The sequence below is a fragment of the Phasianus colchicus genome, chromosome 5, assembly GCF_987193195.1.
Source record: "Phasianus colchicus chromosome 5, bPhaCol1.hap1.1, whole genome shotgun sequence".
In the NCBI taxonomy this organism is placed as follows: Eukaryota; Metazoa; Chordata; class Aves; order Galliformes; family Phasianidae; genus Phasianus; species Phasianus colchicus.
In genome coordinates, this window is record NC_143440.1 from 6,361,525 (window position 1) to 6,383,141 (window position 21,617).

Consider the following 21,617-nt stretch of genomic DNA (forward strand, 5'->3'; position numbering starts at 1 on the left):
GGGAGGAGGGAACGCGGGTCCTGAAGCAGGGGAACACCCTGCGGGTTGCGGGGGGGACAGAGATGAAAGATGCCGGAGGTGGGAGAGGATGCGGGACCCTGGGGCTGAGGCCGGAGCCGGGGGTGATCCCAACCCGAGGAAGGGGCGGGGGGAGCAACAGCCGGTCCCCAGCGGGGCCGGGGGCTGCAGGAGGCGGGCGACGGGCGGGGCCGAACCCCCCCCAGGTGCAGCCGGGCCGCCCCGCCCGCAGTCCCCGCTCCGGCTGCTCCGACCGCCATCATCACTCGCTCGGCTGGAAAATGAGCTTTTTCTCCTCAAAACAGCGGTGAGTCTCAGTTCTCGGGATGGCGGTAGAGGGGAGAAAGAAAGGGAAGGAGGGGGGGCTTGGCAGGTCGTGTCCGCGGCATCCCCACACAGGGAATGCGTGCTGCCGGGGTTTACCCGCAGCGGCGCCTCTGTGATTTTGGGCTGTGTTTCGGTTCCCCTTCCCGAGCTCCTCGCCATCCTTCCGCCACCCCGCAGCATCCCCGCGGCGGGGAAACCCAGATCCTGCTCTACCGGGGGTACATCGGGAGATGCTCCCCGTGGGGGCTGCGGTGCTGAGACCGCCCGGCTCATCGCACCTGTGAGCGGGCACCGAGGTGCAAAGCTCAGCATCACTTAGCAGATTTCCAATGTAGAACCACGGAGCTGTGAACCCATAGCGGGGTATACCATACAGGTATTGCCCGTAGAGCCCCACATCTTCGCGGGGCGTAAAATGGGGGCAGCCGGGGGGCTCTGCAGCAGTAACGTCGGGAGTTTGGAGCTGAGCGCGGCCGAGGGATGGAGCCCAAAGCTCAGCGTTACGTTTTGAATTTATTTGTACTCGTAGTTTTGTTACCAACAAACCCACCGGCAAACTTGATCCTACTTTTCCTCCTGGCGTACTGAGGGTGAGATGGGGCTTTGCTCCTCTGGTAGGAGGGAACGGTGAGGGATGGAGGAGGATGGGGTGTGGGGATGAGCCGGGCACGGTGCTGGAGGAAAGGGCAGCGAGGTCTCAGTCTGCCCCTTGGTCCACAGCTGACGACTGGGGGAATGCAGCTTCCTCAGGAGGGGATCTATAACGCCTCCTGGGTTTACTCGTGGTGCACATAGGGTTTTGTGCAAGCAGCTTCTGACTTCGGGTGGTCACAGAAGCAAGAAAAGTGTCGTCCCTCCAACGTGGGGCAGATACTTACCTCCCCCAGAGGACAACATGCTGCTGTGTCTTTCCTTGCCTCGTCGCCACAAGCAGCTGTCCCATGCCCACCGTGGCTCCTAAAGGTGCCAGCAGTCTGATAAGGTGCTGGGATAGTATATAAGGCTGAACCTCTCCTCCTGAGCTCTCCTTGTTCCTTCACTTCCATGCCCAGGAGGAGCTGATGGGGAAATCTCATTCAATCTGACCTGGTGGCTCTGAGGGATGCCTCAAAAGTTGCCCATCAACCCTTCAGGAAATGGTAACTGGGGAGAAACGCTTTGGAAGTAACTGGAGTATTTTTAAAAGGGGTGCTTGCCCTTTGGTGGAGCAGCTCATTCCCAAAAATTAATTCCTTGATTTTCCTATTTAAAAAAAGCAAGGAAGCACTGAAAGGAATGAAACTTCTTAGATAAGGTGGTTATCCAGCAGGTAGAAAGAAGCAGTTTGGGGTAAGTCCCCGTGAGGCTGCAGTGTTCTTGGCTTAGCCCACATGTGTCACAAACTGAGCCTGTTCTCAGTCCAATCCTTGGGGCTATTCTGGAGTCTGGGCTGAGCAGATTCAATGTGTTCATCATTGTCCTTTTCTACTACTTTGCTTTCTCTGTGCACTGTAGGCTGTCCTGATAGTGGGGAGGGTCTGCCATGGACAGTGGGCACATGGGCAGATACCAGCTGAGTGGTGAGTATGGCTGTGGGCTGCAGAGCTGGGGAGGGCTGTGTGTGTGCACGAGGAAGGAGTTTAATTTCCTAACATCAGTTCTGTCTTTAAATCTCAAACTTTCCAATATTAAGCACTCTACCCTAAAAGGTGGGCAGATACAAGTTCCAGCACACCAGGCTTCATACCTGGAGTTATCCAGAAACAAGAATTGGACGGGGTTCTTTGGCCCCAGTTTGGTACAAGCGGCTGTTCACTTCTGGCTCAGCTTTCCTGCTGAAGTTGCTCTGGGGGACAAAACTGCAATGGGATGCAGATTCTGCCCGGCTCTGTCTGGCCCCAAGGCAGGAGCACCACGGCATGATACAGGAGTCAGCACTGCAGAGTCCCGGGCAGCTTAGTGATCACAAAGCTCCTTTTTCTTTCCTTTTGTTTTCTCTCCCCTCCTCCTTTCCTTCTCGTTAAGCCGAGCCATCCGTGTGGCTTTAATGCTCGGGTGATGGAGGCTGCTGCAATGCAGCAACAGCTGCTTGTAGGGCTGCCGCGTCCTGCTTTGCAGCCTTGAGCTGGGCTTTTTTCCTTTGTGTATCGTCCCATCGGATCTTGCTTTTTTTTTGCTTTTTTTTCTCCCCCTGTTTCCAAAAGCATTTCCTCCCCTCTTTTTCCTATTTGTGGCTCTTTTGAGCATCCCAGCCAGCAGTCAGGGTTCCCCTATGGCACCAATTGGAATGCTGGGTGTGTCTGAGAGGGATGGATCTGCACCCTGGGGATGGTGTAGTGAGTTCCAGTGCCGTGGGGAGCAGAGCTGGCACATGCTCACCTCACCTCCTGGGGCCAAAATCTCCGATTTTGTGCTTGCAATTTGCTGTTGAACACCATTCATAACGCGCCAATGGGGGCAGCAATGATTGATTCCCAGCTGATCCTGTGGGATGAGCTCCCAGCTGGGATACAACGTGGCCAAGCTCCCCTCCTTGGGACATCTGATGCTGTCCCTGTCCCCTCGCAGCCACCGCCAGCCCTCCACGCTGGGAGATCGGCATCTATGTGGCAGGAGCGCTGGCACTGCTGGGCGTTGCAGCTGTCAACCTGTGGAAGCTCTGGCGTTCCGGCAGCTACCCTGCACCTTCTCCATTCCCCAACTATGACTACCGCTACCTGGAGCAGAAGTATGGGACGGCGTATTCAGACATCAAGCACAAGGTAAAAAATAAAAAGAATGCAGGTGGAAAGTTGGGCTTGACTCCATTCCTCTTGTAATATGCGCAGTGGGGGAATGCTTTAAGTGGGCATGATGGTCTTAAAGGTCTTTTCCAAACTTAATGATTTTGTGATGCTATTTAGGGACATGGTAATAATGATTTGATGGTTGGACTAGACAATCTTAATGTCTTTTCCAACCTTAACGATTCTGTAGTTCTGTGAAAAGCCATTGGGTATCCCAAAGTGCCACGGAGCATCCAGGCTGTCCTCTGTTGTACGCAGAGGGAGTGAACTCACTGCCTGCTTCTCCCTCTTGGCAGCATGGGGCAGCAGTGGGCTCGAAGTCGTTGCCTAGCCGCAAAGCCAGCCTGCGAGGTGCTGACACCTGTGAGAGCATCAATGAGCTGGGCAGCCTGGAGCTGATGAGCAGGGACCTGGGGCTGGCCCCCTATGGCCCCCTGAAGAAATCCATCTCAGCCGACTCGCTCAACTCTGTCTCATCCATCGGGAACAACTTCGGGCAGGATTTCACCGTGGGGCAGGTGGAGGTGGCCATGGAGTACGATGGGAAGGCAGCCGCCCTGCATGTCACCCTACTGCAGGGCAAGGATCTGCTGGAGAAGGAGGATGCCCGCTTTGAATCTTGCTTCATGCGCATCAGCCTGCTGCCTGCTGAGCAGATTGTTGGCATCTCCCGGGTGAGCTCCTCGGGTTTTTGTGGAAATCCTGCATGGTTGCTTCCCCTCTCTGCATGCGATGGGTGGCCAAAAAGTTTTGCAGGATTGGGTAAAAAGGCAATAGGATGATCTCATTATTCTCCTCTCCTTCTGCAAGCATGACCACTTTTGGGGGCAAAACCTGTTATTTAACACCCCCTTGGGAAAACAGCACCCCCCAGGTTCCTTTTGGCACCTGCTTTTCGCAGAGGGATTTTGCAAAGCATTTGGGTCCCGCAGCTTCATTTCATCAAACTGTTCCTGAAAAGAGCTCATCCCACTGAATAAACCCACTTCCATGGGGGCGGAGGTTCCCAAAAAGGTAGTGAAATACCCTCCTGGCACCCTTTAAAGACCATTTTTACATCCAAAGATCAGGCTGAGTATTTATGCTCCAGAGATATTTATTATTTAGCATCATTATTTATAATTCAACAGCCCTATTTACCATCTTTTGCAATCTTGAGTTACGAAGACAATCTTTTTTTTTTTTCCTTTAATTTCTGCATTACCTTTTTTTTTTTCTTCAATAATAGCTAACATTTCTATAGTAGCATTCATCCAGTTATCCCAAAAATACAATGTAGGCTGTGAGCTGGGAGTCATCACTGCTATAAAGCAAATCTTCTGCCCATCTGCTTTTCCCCTAGAGGTACTTGAATCCCTTGGGGTTGCAGGGATTGGTCATACCATGCATTAAAAATGGACTGACAGTAGAGATCATCTCCAAGGATTTCAGTGTTGAGGTCCCAGTGAATGTTGCCATGGTTTTAGGGAGGGATTGCGATGGTGATGGTTGTGGCCCTTCTCCAACTCTCTCCTCCGCAGATCCAGCGCAGCGCCTACGCCGTGGCCTTCGATGAGCGCTTCTCCATCCCGCTGGACCCCGTGGCACTGGAGGAGGACAGCCTGCGCTTCTCTGTCTTTGGCATTGATGAGGATGAGAGGAATGTCAGCACTGGCGTGGCGGAGCTCAAGCTCTCTGATTTGGACCTGACTGTGCGTCCCTTCAGCGCTTGGCTCTATCTGCAGGACATGAACAAGGTGAGGTGGGGTGATGCTCCTCGTGCTTTGGGGTTTTGGGGGTTTTCACCCATTCCCTCATCCCATCCGGTGGGTGATGGCATGCTCTGTCCTGCAGACAGTTGACACGGTGGGGGAGATCCTGATCTCCCTCAGCTACCTGCCCACAGCTGAGCGGCTGACGGTGGTGGTGGTCAAAGCCAAAAACCTCATCTGGAGCAATGGCAAGGGGACTGCAGGTGAGTGTGGGGCCAGCTAAAGGCCCCAGAGCTTTGGGTTGGACATAGTTGTTTGTCCTGGTACATTCCACAACTCTCTGTGAGTGCTTGTTGAAGTAAAACCAGTTTGGGGGCAATCCTGCTGGATTGGGATGTGGTGGGTTGGGATGGCTTTCAGTGTGGCTAACACCATGGTTGTTCTCTCCCCTTGGCCCTGAGCAGACCCCTTTGTCAAAGTCTACCTGCTGCAGGATGGGAGGAAGATCAGCAAGAAGAAGACAGCGGTGAAGAGGGATGACACCAACCCTGTATTCAATGAGGCCATGATCTTCTCAGTGCCGGCCATTGTGCTTCAGGTCTGTCCCGTTACTCTTTGGGGACCCCAAATCCCTGTGCTAGTAAGGACTTCCTGGGATGGAATGGGAGTCATAGGAGCTGTGGTTGTGCATATATGGTTCAGTGGGATGTGGTGGTATGGGAGATGGGCACATATAGAGTATGGCTGTGCATGTAGGGATAAACATGTATGATTTTTGGGTATGGACAATGCAGGGGGATGGGTAAATATTGGGATATTGTGTAATACATAGGGTATGGCTGCTGGGAGAGATGGGTATGTGTGATATGTGGACGAATGTATGTGTATGGGGTGTGCTTGTGTGTGTAGGTGGCTGCATATATGGGTTTAGGGGATGCGTGGGAAGTAAGGTGGTGAATAAGTATGGGATGGATGTATACATGAAGGCTATAGCTGTGTGTGGGGATGTGCATATGTAATTTTCTACTACATGGGGAGGATGTAGTAGTATGTGTATGAGCTGGATGGGTATGTAGGGGAACATATATACCTAGGGTATGGCTACTGGGGTGGTAAGTCTGGGATAGTATAGGGGGTACATGTGTGCAAGAGGTACAGGGGGCGGTAAGTGCTGACACCCATCACTGCATGCACCCCTGCAGGACCTGTCCCTGCGGGTGACGGTGGCTGAGAGTGGTGAGGATGGCCATGCTGACAACACGGGTCACGTCCTGATCGGCCCAGCAGCCAGCGGTATGGGCATCACCCACTGGAACCAGATGCTGGCCACGCTGAGGAAGCCCGTGTCCATGTGGCACCCGCTGCGGAGGAATTAGGCTGTTGGTGGGGGCACCCTGCGCACCCTGGACCCTGTGCCCCAACGCCAGCTCTGCCCTGGCCACAGTGGCCAAGTGCCATGTCTGGAGGTGAAAAGTCAGAGGTGGCCGGAGCATCCTGCTACCAGAAGCCTCCAATGGGAGGAGGAGGATGGAGAAAATCCTGTCCATGCCTCTCCTCATCCGCATGCGCTGGGGGTTGCTGAGGGACCAGTCGAAGATGGACCAAAACCAGCAAAATCCTCCCCAAACTGCTGTCTGGGTGCCAGCCAAGCTCCTCAGCATCCTGCATGCCCTCTGCTGGGCTCCCAAAACCAATGGTGACTCCAGATCAGCCCTCTGAGGCTTCTGGGGGGGACATGGGACTCTTTGGAAAGATTTTTGGACAAGCAAGGAGAAAAACAGAGGGGTGTGATAAAGTGCTGGCATGGTGCAGTTTCTCTCAGCATGTGCGGTCTTTCTGTTGAGTTTCACAGGAGTTTCGGTGCACTGCACCAGGGCTGAAACTGTCCAAATTCCATGGAAAAAGGGAAAAATAATAGTAGAAAAAAAAAGTTGTTGTTACATATCTCTTTTTTTCTTCCATCATTTTCCTAGCAGCATCAATTTCTGCTTTCCTATTGGCTGCCAAGGGGTGTCTGTCCCTAAATCTCATGGATTTGAGGCCAGGTCCAGGCTGAATCATCACCTAAAGGCCAAATGTGGTCACCCCAACCCCTTTTCACAGCTGAATTAACCCTGTGGCTTTCCTAGCAGCAGGGCAGTTCTACAGAAATAGGAAACACCCCCAAATTTTGGATTTTTAAGCTTCACAGGGAAAGGAGAGAAAAAGCCCTTTTGATGCCGTCTGCTCTTGGGCTCCCAGCCCAAACGAGGTCTTCTTGGTAAGATCTGCTGCTCTGGGGAACCAATTCCCCCTCTGTTTTCCGGAGGTGAACAGATGGAGGGATGCATGGGGCAGAGGATGCCCTGGGGCCGTGTCCCTCGGCTTTTCCTAGCCTGCAGGTTGCTGGCAGGAAGCCAACAGGGAACCCTAGGGCTCTTTGGGGGCTGTTTGCCAGAGTGATGGCTCTGCCAGTTCACCTGTGGGGTGAGCTGGGGAGGGGATTTGGTTCCTTGAATGGCTTGAGCTGGAAAAAAAAAAAAAGTGTGAATGAGCCATTCAGCCTGATTAAAGATAACCTCATTGTGGTAGCCTGAGCTGGCACCGATTTTCCTCTCTGCTCCTCTGCCTGACTTTTATTTTGCAATTCGCCTACGCAGGCTTCTTCCCCCTAGCTCCTAGGTGCCCAGATTTCCTTCTCCCACATGCTGGCTCTTCCTCCTCCTCATTCCTCCCTCCAGAAGCCCCCATGTCCCATCTGCCACTGTCCCTTGGCCCTGGGACCAGGGTACGAACCAAGGCTGTGCTCAGAGCAGCTCTGCTTGGGAATGCCAGTGCAGTTTGCTGAGGGATGAGGAGAAGGTTCTGTTGTGGGATTTTGCTGGTTTTTTTTGTGCGTTTGGACATTAGTGCACATTAGGGATCACAGTGGGAAGGAGAATGGCACCCAGGGCTTTTCACTGCCCGAAGATATTTACCTTTTTGCAGTAGCAGAGAGAAATGCCACAGTGACAGCTGATTGCTTTCAGTGTTTTAATATCCATCTTTATTGGCATGCTGCAGCCTCTCTGTGTACATCCTTTACTTTGTCAATAAGGATAACTGGGACAAATGAAAGTGCCTATTGAAAGCCTACTGAAAGGCCCCAGTGCCTATTTGTTCAGCAGCTATGGTGCTGACTCCACGCTGTCTACCACCTAAAACAAGAGCTCCCATTTTCCACCACCCTTTAGCAGCATCTTTGCTTTATGCAGTCCGACCTATTGGCTTCAAGTACCCAGAAAGAAAAAATCAGCTCCTTCACTTCTCCTTGCCTTTCTTCTTGCTCTTGCGCTGGTTGGTCAGATCGCTGAGCTTCTTGTCCAGGCGGCGCTGGAGATGGGCTCTCTTGGCAGGGTCCAGGGATCTTTCCTTGGGGCTGCTCCCAGGGTACAGAATCCCTTCCCTGCTGATCCACTGCCGAGCATGTGCCTTGGCCTTGTCCCCGCAGCCGTGAACCTAGGGAGAGAGGGGACAGTGGTGGAACTGCGTGTGGCATGGAGGGACATGGGCTGTGAGCATGGTGGTGATGGGTTGATGGTGGGACTTAGAGGTCTTCTCCAACCTTAATGATTCTATGAATCAGCAGCTTCTACTACTGGAGCCCAGAGCTCCTCTTCCACCTGCTTTGCATTCCTTGAGTCCATCAAATCACAGAATGACCCGAGTGGGAAGGGACCCATACAGAAAGGATGAGGAAGCGAGGGGAAAAACACTTTCTGAATAGAGGTTCTGGCTCCTTTGAGGTGGCTCCAGGTAAGTGCTGACCCACACAAGGCATGGGTATGAGATCCTCGGTCATTTGACACCAAGGCCTGACAACATGCAGAAAAAGGGCTGAGCTTTGAAAAGTAAGAAAAACTCAATGATGTGGATTGTACCCCTTCAATTATTTCTCATTACAATTCAGCACGGAGAGGTGATTCTGCAGGAAATAAATTTATATCCCAACCAGCTTGTGAATGACCATAAATACAACTATTCTTTGCCATGGAAACAGATAGTACTTGACAAGGGGAAAATCTATGCTGAGGATTTATAGGTCAGCTCGCTAAACGTTGTTAAGCCCTGGGAGACAAAGAGCTATGATTGGGTGATGCAGGATGAGGAGTGGTGGGAACAGGAGGCCATGGATGAATGGAAGCTCATCACCTCCCAGCCATGTCTGCTCTGACTGCAGGGCTGAAGCCCAAGGCTGGCTCACCATGAAGCTTCCAGCCCTGCAGATTGAACCTACTAGTCTGCTTCAGCACCAGAATGGAAATGGCAGGCAATGGGAAGGGTCGGCAAAAAGCAAAGGGTGGAGGGGGAGAGAGAAAGCTCTCAGGAGAAGGTGTGCAGAACCTCCATGTGACAGCCCCTTCTACCTTTATAAAAACATCTGACAGTGATGGTTTGGCTTTAAGCTCCCTGCAAGGAAAGCTTGCCTGCGGAGCTCTCACTTAAAGCCCTTCTGCTGGGCGCATCCTGCTCCTCTCCAGACCCCGGGCAGCTTTCTGGCCCTGTGCATACCTCTGGGATGTGATGGCTGAGACAGTACCGCCTGTTGCAGTGTGGGCAGAACTGGCCAAGGGTTGTGACACTGGCTTTGCAGCGGGGGAAGCCACAGGTGTTGTCAGTTTTAACAGCAGCAGAAATCAGAGCATCTATATCTTCCTCTGATGCACTGTCTGTTGTGGTTTTAGCTGCTGCTTTTCCTAGGTAGAGGGCAGAAGAGATGCAGAGGTTTAACAAACCCAAATAACTCCGAGACTCAGGCAGTGCAAAGTCCTGGAGCTAGTGTGTGCAGTGACAGAGACTTCATGGCACTCATTGTGACACTGAACTCTGGCTCATGCTCAAAGGCACACGTGGGAGCTGAGGGTCTCCCTCTGCTAGAAGGTGGCTGGGGGAGAGGAAGGGACCACACCTGGCTGTGACAAGGATTCTCAGCTCCGATTCACCCCTACCTCCGTGTTTAGGAGGGGCAGGGTACTTCTCAGTTCTCTCCCCATGTTTGAGAGCCTCCAGTCAATCTCCTGCTCCTATGAAGTGAGGGACCTACCTTTGCATTCGCTTTTGTCCTTCTTCCTGCTGCTGCTGCCCCGATTGTCAGCGCTGGACTCCTGCTCTTTCTTCACCATCTCCTCCCGCCTGGCCTTCTCCCTCTGAACTCTCTCCAGGTGCAGCCTTTTCAGGTCCACTTTCCCTGACCACTCACTTCTTCCTCCTGGCTCAGCAGGGGCTGGAGCTTCCCCACTAGAGTCCTGTGGCTGAGGAGGGTGCTGCTGCTCCCTGGGGGTTGCAGGTGGGGCAACCACAGTCTGACCAAGCTCCTTCTTGCGAACACTGATATAGCGGTCTGTGCCCTCCCCAATGCTGACATGCTGCAGCCCATGCTCCTCGGCCAGGAGGTGGACCAGCATCCGGTCATGCGGACTGAGAGATGAGGGGAAGTCCAACTGTGTCTTGCCACTCTCCAGGAAGGCTTCCAGCACAGCTTTAAATTTGTTTGTGTCACCTTTTGTCCCTGGGCTCTCCCCCCCAGATCTACTTGTGCTAGGAGAGCAATGTGCTTCTTGCTTTTGAGGAGTTGCATTAGCTGCTGCTGCTGCTTTGGGTTTCTTCCCTGCAGCTGGCTGCGGTTTAGGGCTGGGTGCTGCAGGGGCCTTGGTGCTCTGCTGCCGCTTCCCTCTGTGGGAGTAGTTTTCAGGGACAAGGTCATCGAGGTACTCAAAGGCCGTGCGCACCTGGCCGTGCTGCCTGAAGTGCTCCAGCAGCCGTGCGAGGAAGGCCTGGCTGCCCACCGTGCAGCTGTCGCAGATGATGGCCACGTGACGCCGGGCACGCGTCACCGCAACGTTGATCCGTCGGTCCTCGGCAAGAAAACCCACCTCGCCTGCAGGAAAACCAATGGGAGTGAGCAAACAGATGTTAGAGAGTCTTCTTGAGGCTGGTGTGGTGCAGGGCTGGCTCCTGTTCTATGACTAGTTGGGAGCCACAGTGGGGTCCTCAACCATCCCAGGGTCAAGGCATGTGGGGAGGAGAAATGTTCCCCAGGTGCTGCTAGGTGGCCTAGGGCATGAGGTCAGGCTGAGAAAGGCTCACCTGAAGGCAGAATTGCGGGTAAAGTGCAGGAGGCACTCTATGCAATGCCCCCTACCTGCCCGCAAGCCATGCACACAGGGCTGATAGTAACAGCAGCTCTGCAAGGTCTGATGCTACTCTCGGGCTATTTTCTCAAAGAGAAGCAGTAAGAGCTAGTGAATGCCAAGATGACTCAGTGAGGCTCAGCTATTAAGAGGGGAAGTGGGGGTAGCTTTTGAGTTTCCAGCCCCAGAGGATAAAGAGAAGGTCAGTGGGGAAGGAATTGCTATCTCCTCTGCTGCAGTGACCAGCCTGGCTGCTTGTGCCCAGCCTCTGATGCAGCAAAAGGGTTTCCTGCTGGGTCTGGAATGGCTGCAGAGGGATGGGCATCCCCTGAGCTGATCCATGTGGTCACAACAAACTCTCCTGGGTGCTGCTACTAGCATCTCTCATGCCCCACAAAGAACAGAGCTCTGCTTGGACAGCACATGGAGCTGCTGGTAGTGAGCTCTGCCTGCTTGGGAAGAAGGCCGGAGAGTCATTGCTGAGGACATGGGCTCCCACTGAGCCACCAGCGAGGCGAGGTGAGTCACCGTGAATAAGGACTATTCTTAGCCCTACACCCCACCTCCATCCTCCCCCCCAGCGCTGCTTTTCCTGCTCCAGGCTTTCTTTAAAAAAGGCAGAAAACACCTCCCCCTTCCATGCGTCCTTTCCCCCTTTCTCCTCTAAACATCAGCACTCCTGGCACATACACAGTGTCTCATCCTCAGCAGCATTAGTGCAGGAAGGGACATGTAGTTGAGGATCTGAAAAGGGGCAGAGGTACTTCTCAGCACAATCCCACGCGTGCCCCCTGCACGAGCTGCTGCCTCAAAACCCTTCAGTAGCTTTTTTCCAGCTATTAACTCCCACTGCAGTCACTGATAGCAAAGAACTCGATTTTCTGCTCTAGATTTTGCTTCCAAAAGGAGCATTTTCTGTGCACGACTTGTAATGCCGGCTCCTACTTTCTTCAGTCTCCAAGTCCCATCCAATTTCTGCCTTTTTCTCAGTGCTCCATTAACCACAGTGCCAACCCAACATGTACCATACACAGGATTCCAGTTCAATAATTTTTGAGGTCGCAGGAGCGTACCTAGCATGGAGAACTTTCCTTTGCAATCCTGACAGGACATGTTGATTTAAAAATAATGAGGAGAAATAAAGCTGAAAAGGATCTTGCCACTAAACTCATTCACAGTGAAGTGCTAGAGACAGTCAGAATTATACTTGGCAATGTATGGAGTGACCCATTCCTTCCCCATTCCCATTCTTCCCCTTCTCTGGCAGCGAATTCTCACCTTTTTTGTTGGATCTCACGAATGACAAGATCACTGCCTCTTTCTCTCTGCCTTGGAAACCATCAACTGATTTAATCTCTAGCTCAGGGTACCTGTGGCAAAGGTGCTCTCTTAACATGTCCACCTGATAAAACATGAGAGAGGTCACTTAGAGAGAGAAGTGCAAAGGGAAAAGCATTAAAATGGCATTATTCTGGAACAGCCCCTTCCTCTCAAAGGCAAAAGGATGAGTGCTCACGTCTCTCAAGTGCTGACTCCTGATACTGGGAGTGGAAAATACCTCTCAGAAAACACCACCTCCCTCAAAGGCCTCAACTTTGAGAAGATGGCCACAATGACTGATCATATAATTTGTATCTGCTGCCTTCTGCATTCCTCTCTCTGACAGTACTTTGGTATCGCTCCTGGAAGTATTAAAGTTTGAATCCGCTCTCATGTGCATGAAGAAAGAGAGGAGGTCTCAGGAGGGTGCCAACTCACCTGGAGGTTGTAGGGGGCTACAACAGCGATGTCTTGCGCCTTCACACCAGCATCTACCAAAGCCTTGATGTGCAAACCAACCAGCTGCACTTCTCCTAGGTCACAAAGCAGAAGGGGCAGTGAGGCAGGAGCACATCCAAGCTGACTGCGACAGCAGACTGTATGTGCTACAGATTGAAGAAGCTTGCCCACTTCCCCTCATAGCAAAGAAAGGCTGAGGCAAGTCCTGCCTGTGGTGCAGCACTGAAATTCCCAACTTGGGTCACTTGGATAGATAGTGATGTGCTATGCATTCCTGCTCCCCGATTCTTGCCTTTCCAAGTCACCAGCTCCCTACATCTAAGCTTAAGAAGAGAACTCTCTGGACAACCCCTGGCTTTCTCCTGCCTTAATCCAAGACATCAACACTAACCCAGGGAATAGATTATTTTCCCTTTGAAATGAAACTTTAGACCTCACTGCAAATTTAATTTTCCTCACTGTGCTGTGAGTGAAAAAGCCTCTAGCTTCTAAGTCCGTGCACTTCCAACACCCCCGTGGTCATATAAAAACTTTCATGTTCCCTCCAGAGCTGTCTGCTCAGGATGGTAGTTGCTTCAGGGAGATCGAACAAGGATAATCTAAAGAGGAATGCAAACTATTCCACATGTTTATCTGCAAGACTGACTCTACCATCTATTTTGCAGCAAAACACATGTATAGCATTCCAGAATCTGCAGTCTGCTGCTCCAGAAGGCTAACTCCCACATTTTGGAAGACTTGCATTTATCTCCAGCTTAGGATTCCTGACTTATCTCAGACTTCTGTCTGGAGACAAGAGCCTTTCTCTGCCTCAGAGGGGTGTGGAAAAATGAGATCCTTTCTGCTGACAGTTTTCTAAGCCATAACAGTGTTGGGGTATGTGGATTGTCAAGTGAAGCATCAGATTTTGGACAGCCCATGTGCAACACAACCTGGCAAAGGCCCTCTGTGAGCCTACCTAGCCAGACTAAAAGTAGGAGTGTGAGCAGTATCCCTGAAGAGCAGTTCACATTCATTCACCCTGTTGCAAAAGCAAGAACACAAAGGAGGTAGTGTCTTCATGTTCCTATTAAGATCTCTTGCTTTATTGAAATGGCTATGGTGTGTGACTTTGCACTGAATCTCCATAATGAAATCTATTATTTAAAGTCAGAAAAACAGCACAAAGCTTGGTGCCTTGAGAAGATTGAGAAAAGCCATGGGGACTTCATGAAAGCGGGAAATGAATGGGAGACAGTTCTGAGCCACATCTACAGCCTGGGTGGAACATCTCAGGATACTGACTCAGCAGCACAGTAGCCAAGCCCTTGGGAGGCTGAGGACTTCAGTCAATTCCTCCTAATAAAATATTCCCAATACTATACCTGGATTCCCCTTAGACTGTTCATCTTCCACTTCCAGCTCCAACAGGCCACAGCCAGCAGTGTCTATGAGCAGTAAGGGAATTGTGGTCTCTTCTGTGCAGGTGACTCCTGGCAGGTCCCTGCAAAAGATGTTGGGAAAGTGCCACGTTAACTGCACTGAAAATATGCCAAAAGGTGATTGATGTCTTACTGTTCACTCCTTCCAACAATACACAGCTGGATATTGCTTGCCAAGGGCAAGGTATGGACCAACAGAGGTGCTCTCTGGAGGTGGTGAGAGGCTGAGAGCTGATATTCTCCACCTTTCCACCCCTCCAGGCTTTAGTCCTCTTTGCAATGGCAGTGATGCTAATGAGGAGCCTTGTGGGGTCTCAGGCTTTTATCTCCAGGCTCCCTGGGATTGCAGTCACAGCCACAAGCAGAGGAAGGCCTGAGGAAGTCTGGCAATACCAGAACGCCACAGCTGAAAAGACATTATTCCTTTGCATAATGGAATTGCTCTTTAGATTACTCCAAAAACACAAAGAGTTTGAGGTGGGTCAGCCAACAGCACTGTGAGCCTTCTTGTCAGCTCTGCTGCACAGCCCAGTTGTTGTAGGTGGTGTAGGGGGACAGTGTGGGGGTGTCAGTGACTCGCTTAAATGATCACAAAGAGGAAAAAAATGCAGACCTAGGAAGCTGTTGCAGCTGATTTCTGTTTTTACACTGCTGAGAGTGAGGGAAAAGAGCATTACCAGAGACAGCAGTGCTGTAGGGCAAGAGAAAAAAGCATGGCACAAGGAACCACAGAGGAATTGAGTTTTCGTATCCCCTCTACATCTAAAACTACCGTATTCCAAAAAGCCCAAACTAATTAGCCTTTTCTTTTTTTTTTTTAAATACTCATGGAAGCTGCTTGCTGAATTCACAGCCTGGAAAAAGCAGGTGTGATGGAGGGCAGCAAGATAAAGGCAGAGATGACAGAACCCCAACAACAATGTGTCACTGTACATCATACGTTGATCAAGGAAAGCTGGGGCTCCAGGGGGTCTGAAAATGATCAAGGAAGCCATCACAAAGGAGGACTGCTTCCAGATGACAGGCAGGGAAGTGAGAGCAAAGGCTCCAGTTCAAGGCAAGCCCCCGCCTGCAGCCCTAGTACTGCATGATTCTGCATTCCTATGCCACCGACTGGCCTTCCTATGAAGCTCTCTGGAACCTTGATGTCCCTTAGGGGAAAGGTGTATTTCTCACCTGCTAAAAACCAGCCTAAGAAACAGGGATGGATTTTTGCTCCTGAAGAGATTCCTAACCCTTTATGACAAAGCAGGTTAACTACACAAGCAGACGATTGTTGCAGGCTCCATTTGCTGCCTTGGGACACCTAGGGACCCTGTGCTTCATCCAGGAGGAGGTGAACCAATCTGGGGAAATTGTACATCATGACTGAGGAGCATTTTGCTTGGGAACCTTTCAAGTATGACACTACTGGGAGGGGTTTCCTCATGTTCCCCACCAGTGAGGGGTGCTGGCCCCCTGAAAAGTCTAACAGAAGGGACACCCAATGCTTCACTTAAATAAAAACTGAAGGAGCTGCTGGTGATCTTCAAACCAGCTTCTCATGAACTGAGTCACAAGTTTTGAATGTTGGAAAATACTGCTTGCAGACTCCTGGACTTAACTCCGGAGATGTGTGGGGATTTCTGATGTGCTTTGTCACCTGTTTCTGAAGGAAGGGAAGTTTGGGAAGAAGAACTATCGGAGATGAAAAACTTACTTATTTCTTGCTTGGGTACAGAATTAAGCAAATCATTTAGTCTAAGCCAAAAAAGGACAAGAGGTGGTTGCAAATATTATGGAGGAATTTGAACTCACAACCTAAAGATAAAATCATGGTTCAACACCAAGACACTGCATTATCTGGTATACTACAGAGGCCCAGAAATTTTACGTGGTTTAGTGCCTGAAGTCAGGACTGCTGTATTCATGTGATGTGTCAGCAGACTTCATTTCAGGTTTAGAAATCAATGTCTGCAGGAAAAGGCGTGGAGTGGGGGACAAAGCTGCACTATGGAGTGGAAAGTAAGACATTCACTCTTTTATCCATCATAAAAGCAAAGCAGAATAGCATCCAACATCATCAGAATAACAGCCAGCAAGTTTCAACTTTTCAACTAATTCCTAATTTAATGGTTTCAAACCTTTTTGACTTTAGCTACTATTCTTGTGTAGTTAAATGGGAAAATAAGCACAGCAAAGAACAAGAACAACTGAGAAGAGTGTTTTTTACACCAGAATTACATTTGTATAGCTAAAGCTCGGCTGAATGAGTCCTGTCCATCTCACCTGAGCTCCTCCTGGTATAGATGAACAAGCAGAAAGAAGCCTTTCCTTGAGAACCCTCTGCATGCACCTGTGTAAATATATTTACACACAAAGATATATAAACCAAGACAGGTGTCAGCATTCACTGATTCATCAGCTTCACTGATGTAAGCTGAGCTGAAGCCCTGAACAGAGCAAGCTGATGCAAAGAGAATCCCCATGCTGGCTGCAGAGGATGAAGTTGAGGCTCTTGGACAGGTCTTAAATACAAAGCTTGGTTTTGTTTTGTTTATATGTTGGGCCAGAGTTCCTATCTCATAGTGTTGTTTGTGCTGTTCACAAGTAAGATTATCAGGAAATGAGCATGAGATGGCCTCTCCAGCTCTCTCTGTCCACTTCCCCTGTGAAAAGGAGAGATTCTAGGGGAATTTCAATTTTTCTACCTCCTACATATTTGCATTAAAAAAAGCATTGCTAAAAGTACAAAAGCACCATGCAGACAGGCACTGTGATATTTTGTGCTTCTCTGAGGCCAACAGAGAGAATTGTTTTCCCATCCACCTCCCAGAACTCTGCAGACTACAATTTTAAAAAGCACCAATTATTGACAGCCACAGCTCGTGTTAGCAAACAATTGCCTGTCCGAGGATGCAAGTGAAAAGAAATATGAGTCACTTCCTCTAAATTACCAAAGAATTTGGGTAAACTGCTGCAGATACAATGGATCTGATGCTATCAGACTTGCTGCAAGTACTGGCTTGACAATAAAACCATCCAAGCCAGAATCGGAATCTTGCTTTCTAGTCTCCTAGATCCCAAAAGTTGCCACCTTTGGGATCAAATATGGGGGACACAGTGGTCCATATAATAATCATTAGGATATGTGAAAATGCACTAAATCTGGTGTCTGGCCCTGCTCTCAATGAAAGCTTGAGATGGGGAAGGGGTAGGCTCACTGCATGTCAGATCTTTGTATGTTCTCACCAGGTGCAAAAGGATTTCATTTATTGATGTATCATATCAATGGAGCAAATGGAAGATAACTCTGCACGGCTTCTTGTTACAAAGAAAAAGGACAGCTAACACCTAGGTAATGATTCCTTGATGAAATAAAGGACAAACAGAAATGCTATGGCAGGAAGGCATGGAAAACTCCATCATGGTGACAAATCCAATGTGTACTGGGATGAAGAAGACACCTCTGCTTAGATGTATCACCAAGGAGTAAGGCACTTACTTGAGCAGATGCTGGGCTACCGATGGGTGAGCAGTGAGCTGGCCACCATACATCTCTGAGGAAGCCCACTGCATGATGGCTTCATGCATCCGGTACTGCACTGTCAGCATCTTCACAACCTTCTCCCCATACCTCTTGATGACACGCTCCATCAAGCTGAGTGAAAGGCCCTTGGCAGCAGCCCTGTGTGGAAAAAGCAAGTTGGAAGTGGAGCCTAGATGTCTGCATGAATTTGGACTATAGAATCAATACGCATCTTCTTGCTGCAGCCATGACAATGCTGTAGCTGGAATTGAATGGAAATCAATGCTAATGGTGTTAGTGCTGTCAGAGCACCTTGGATATATGTCCCAGAGCTTTCTGAGCATGGCATGCTGGGATGGTACTACTTCCCTGGCCTTCCCACTCTGTTTCACTTGGGTACCAGGGGATTCTGGAGAGGGACAAGGCTGCAGCATCCCCAGCATAGAATCACAGCAGGGTGATTATGCTCAGGGATAGACCCATGATCAGATCAGCTTGCATGTGTCAGGATGGAGAAATGCCCCCATGGGGAAATGCCTACTGGTACTGCCACCACAACATGAGAGACAAACAGCAGCAGCTGGCCCCACCCAGAGTGGTTGCTTCTCCCACACTGCTCTATGCACTTCAAATAGAGTGAGGATGCCCAAGTTCTCAACCTGGGGAAACAGCTCCAGAATGAGATACTCTTAACCTTTAAGAGGCTGGCTTGCCAGCATCCTCAGTCACACTTCTCATACCAGCTGTATGTATGGCATCAGTGTAACGCTGCACTCACGCTGCTTCCAGCTCAGGGAATGGCATCAGAATTACCTAATGCATTATTACTAGAGCCTGATCCTACAAGCATCTTAAAACATTTGGTGTCAACACAGCCAGATCTCAACAATGTTTTATTGAGACACTTGACGTGCAAGTGTTCTCATTAATCCTTGGCTGTTCACCCTAGACTAATGCACTTCAGAGTTTATTGCTTTATTGCCCATTAAGAAAACCAACTCTGTCACCTATGGCAGAGGTCCCGTGCTTCTATCTGTGACACAAATTAATAAAGCTCCTCATGAAATAAGCCTTTCAGGAGTCTAATTGCTTTCTGTTTGCCATACAGAAAGGGTTTATTGAAAGCATCACAGCATTACTGTCTGAGAAAGGAGGACAAAAGTTGCTGCATTTTGAGCATGTGAGCAGAGAATTTTCTCATCCTGTGTGCACAGAGAACTTGTGGTTGGTGGCAAGAGGTTCTGCCTGCTACAATGAACAGGCATCGTGGTGACAAACTGATGGTAGAGAACAGCTTGGGAGAAGCACTTGGGTCGAGGGTAAGCATGCATGCATCAATTACTGCTGTAGGGAAGCGCAACATTAATACATGGCACCATGGTGAGCTGGACTGCCCAGCCTTGTCCTGTTAACAGCAGGGCACTTGATAAACTGAACAAGGGACTGCAAATTCATTAAAGCTGCAGAAGGAAAAACTGAGGGGAGATCTTTCCACAAAGTCAAGTCTCATTAGCTCTCCTCCTTGCTAAACTGCAGAATGTAGCACAGCAAAAAAAAGGATTGGAAGCTGTGATCCTGCAGCTGCAGGACTCTGGAGACAGTGCTGTTTTCCAAAGGCTGTTTGAATGTAATGAGCACTGAACAACAAACACAGCCATGGAAGCAAAGAGAAGGGCTGGCGGGTTACAATAAGGCTATTACAGGATGTGACTGTTACTGTTGTTGAATGTGACCCCCTGCTGAGCTCATTCACAAAGCCCTTACAGCTGTCATGCTCCTGGATTGTACTTACAGAGGTCCTTGTTGTTCTCAGCTTAGGGCACAGGAGAAAACCAACACTGACAATGCTGGTGAAACAGCACCTGACAGAGGTATGCTGGTTTTTCAGGAGGGGAATGGGACTAGGTGGGGCAAAGCCCCTCTTAGGTGCTGTTTGCTAGAAGTGTGATCTCTGCTGCCAAGAGAAAAGCACTTCTAGTTCCTTCCACGTGCCATCTTGGTACTCATGAAAAAGCTTATCACACATTGAGCCACCTGTAGGCAATGTGGTTTTCTGGGCCAAGAAAGCACCATGAGATCTCAATTGCCCCGGCCACCCATGCCCCCTGCCCAGGAGCCCACTTTAAGCTCAGATCTTTGCTTCCTGAGCAATGTCAATGAGCCCCATTCCCAGCTCCTGCTCTGCCTGCTGTGCTCAGGCTGTGGATAATGCTTCTGCCAGACCCCAGCTGTGTAAGTCACATCAGGCAACTGAAGCAAAACACAAAAGATAGCAAAATAAGCTGCTGGCAAAGGCTCAGAGGGATGCAGCCTTCCCAAATAAAGTTAACTTCCTTTCGCTTTTGGCCTTTACTCCCTTGCTCACTTGCAAGTCTACAGCTGACTTTTCAGCAGAACTGCAAGAAATACCCGGTGTTTTTTAACAATAAATATTCTGAAGTGTTTCTACTAGAGATAGACAATAAAGCATGGGGGAGGCATTAAGTCTCCCTGCAAGCCTTGGAAATAGTACTCTTCTATACACTAACCATGCTGTTTCCACCACATGTGAGGTTATATGCTGAATTAATAACGAGGATATTAATTGCTCCCAAATATTTCACCTGTTAAAACATTTCTTATTATTTACACCTCAATTAATTTATACATGATTGATCCCTATGCCAACAGTATCACACAGGACAGGTTTCACGTGCCGGTTGTTTTAAAGAAGCCACAGGGATGGAGAGGTTACACAGACAGAACCACACTCCTGATGCTCAGAATGTATCTGCTGGAAAATCTTAAAAGTAAAGTTGTGAATGCTAAGATGACCCAAACAAGCCCACAGCAGCCAGTATTTTCAGTTAACCTGGTCTTGCCTTGCTTTAATTGCAAGAAAAAGCTGCACTTCGCTTGAATGTACCTTCCTGTAGATAGCAGATCCCAATGAAGTAGGATGAGGCCCTGCTGCTGCCTGCTGCTCTTCACAGATAAGGCTTTCTCCTCCAGCTCTTGATGCATATTAAGGATGATAAGCTGTAGCCAAGTGGAACCATGTAGTTCAACGCTTCTCTACTTTGTGCCCTGAGTTTTCCTATCCTGGTACAGACTTGAGAGGTTTCACAAACAGAGGTAAAGTAGTAGTAAGTGAGGCTGTCCAGACCTCCCCCCTCATGGATATTTTTTAATCCTTGCACATATGAGGGAGGAACTTCTTGTTTCCAGCTGAGGAGGCTTCTACAGAAAAGCAGGGACTGACATTTGCTCTTTAGTGACATTTGCTCTTGGAGGAGCAGCATGTGGGTTTGGGATGGTGGAAACAGGCTAGCTGCCTGCAAATAAGACAGCAAAAGGCTCATGAGCTTATCTAAGAAACCAGCAGAGAGCAACAAATCTGATAGGTATCTGAACAAATAAGTCAAAGCCTCAATGTGGAGAAATGCAGAGAACAAAAAACAGCTTCTCTAGACAGGGCCCAGCTCCCAGAGCTCTGTGGCAGTCCCTTTGCTTGTGCTCGCACTATGGCACTGATAAAGTACCAAAGCATCTCTGTTTAACAGAGGCTTCCCACTTGCACAGGACTGACTTTGCATACTGTAGTACCAGACGATCCTGCTGTCAGCCCATATTCATCTCAGCCAACTTTAGACCCTTTATCAAGGCCCCGAAAATAGGAACCCACACACTTCAGGTCTGCTGTCATCAATGGAGGGGAAGAGGAAGGTAGGCGGAAGGATTTCAGTTCTCGGCATGAATCATCCCTGGAAATAGCTTATCTTTTTCCATTAACCAAAGAAGGAGCTGGCAGGTGACTATTCCTGCAGTACTTCACATGAAAGTAGAATGGATGTGCCTTTGCACTGCATCTCACAGCCTGCAGGGAATGCAGCTGGGAAAAGAACACAGTGATGCTCTTCTGTATCTGCTTTATTTGTGTTGTGGAAGGGACTGTGCTGGAAAGAAGAAAGCTGTGGCAT

General features: G+C 49.7%; 2 protein-coding genes across 3 annotated transcripts in view; one reads left to right on the forward strand and one right to left on the reverse strand.

Annotated features, from left to right (window-relative positions):
• The first annotated feature begins 157 nt into the window (after positions 1–157).
• On the forward strand, positions 158–6,724 carry SYT12 (synaptotagmin 12). Its single transcript, XM_031607359.2, has 8 exons — positions 158–325; positions 1,840–1,904; positions 2,893–3,086; positions 3,407–3,784; positions 4,631–4,846; positions 4,944–5,064; positions 5,266–5,399; positions 6,004–6,724. The coding sequence occupies exons 2-8, from the start codon at positions 1,868–1,870 to the stop codon at positions 6,175–6,177; spliced, it is 1,254 nt and encodes a 417-aa protein (XP_031463219.1). The 5' UTR covers positions 158–325; positions 1,840–1,867; the 3' UTR covers positions 6,178–6,724.
• Positions 6,725–7,778: 1,054 nt separating this feature from the next.
• Positions 7,779–21,617, reverse strand: part of IGHMBP2 (immunoglobulin mu DNA binding protein 2) — a 35,015-nt gene continuing 21,176 nt past the window's right edge. The window contains exons 9-15 of one of the 2 annotated variants that reach the window (XM_031607339.2): positions 17,635–17,817; positions 14,094–14,212; positions 12,709–12,803; positions 12,229–12,352; positions 9,864–10,697; positions 9,332–9,516; positions 7,780–8,278 (exon numbers count right to left, since the gene is read on the reverse strand). In XM_031607339.2, coding sequence (XP_031463199.2) covers positions 8,081–8,278; positions 9,332–9,516; positions 9,864–10,697; positions 12,229–12,352; positions 12,709–12,803; positions 14,094–14,212; positions 17,635–17,817 — 1,738 coding nt within the window. In that variant the 3' untranslated portion in view covers positions 7,780–8,080. Of the gene's footprint in view, positions 8,279–9,331; positions 9,517–9,863; positions 10,698–12,228; positions 12,353–12,708; positions 12,804–14,093; positions 14,213–17,634; positions 17,818–21,617 lie in introns of both variants that reach the window. The other variant, XM_031607340.2, reaches the window with a different exon arrangement.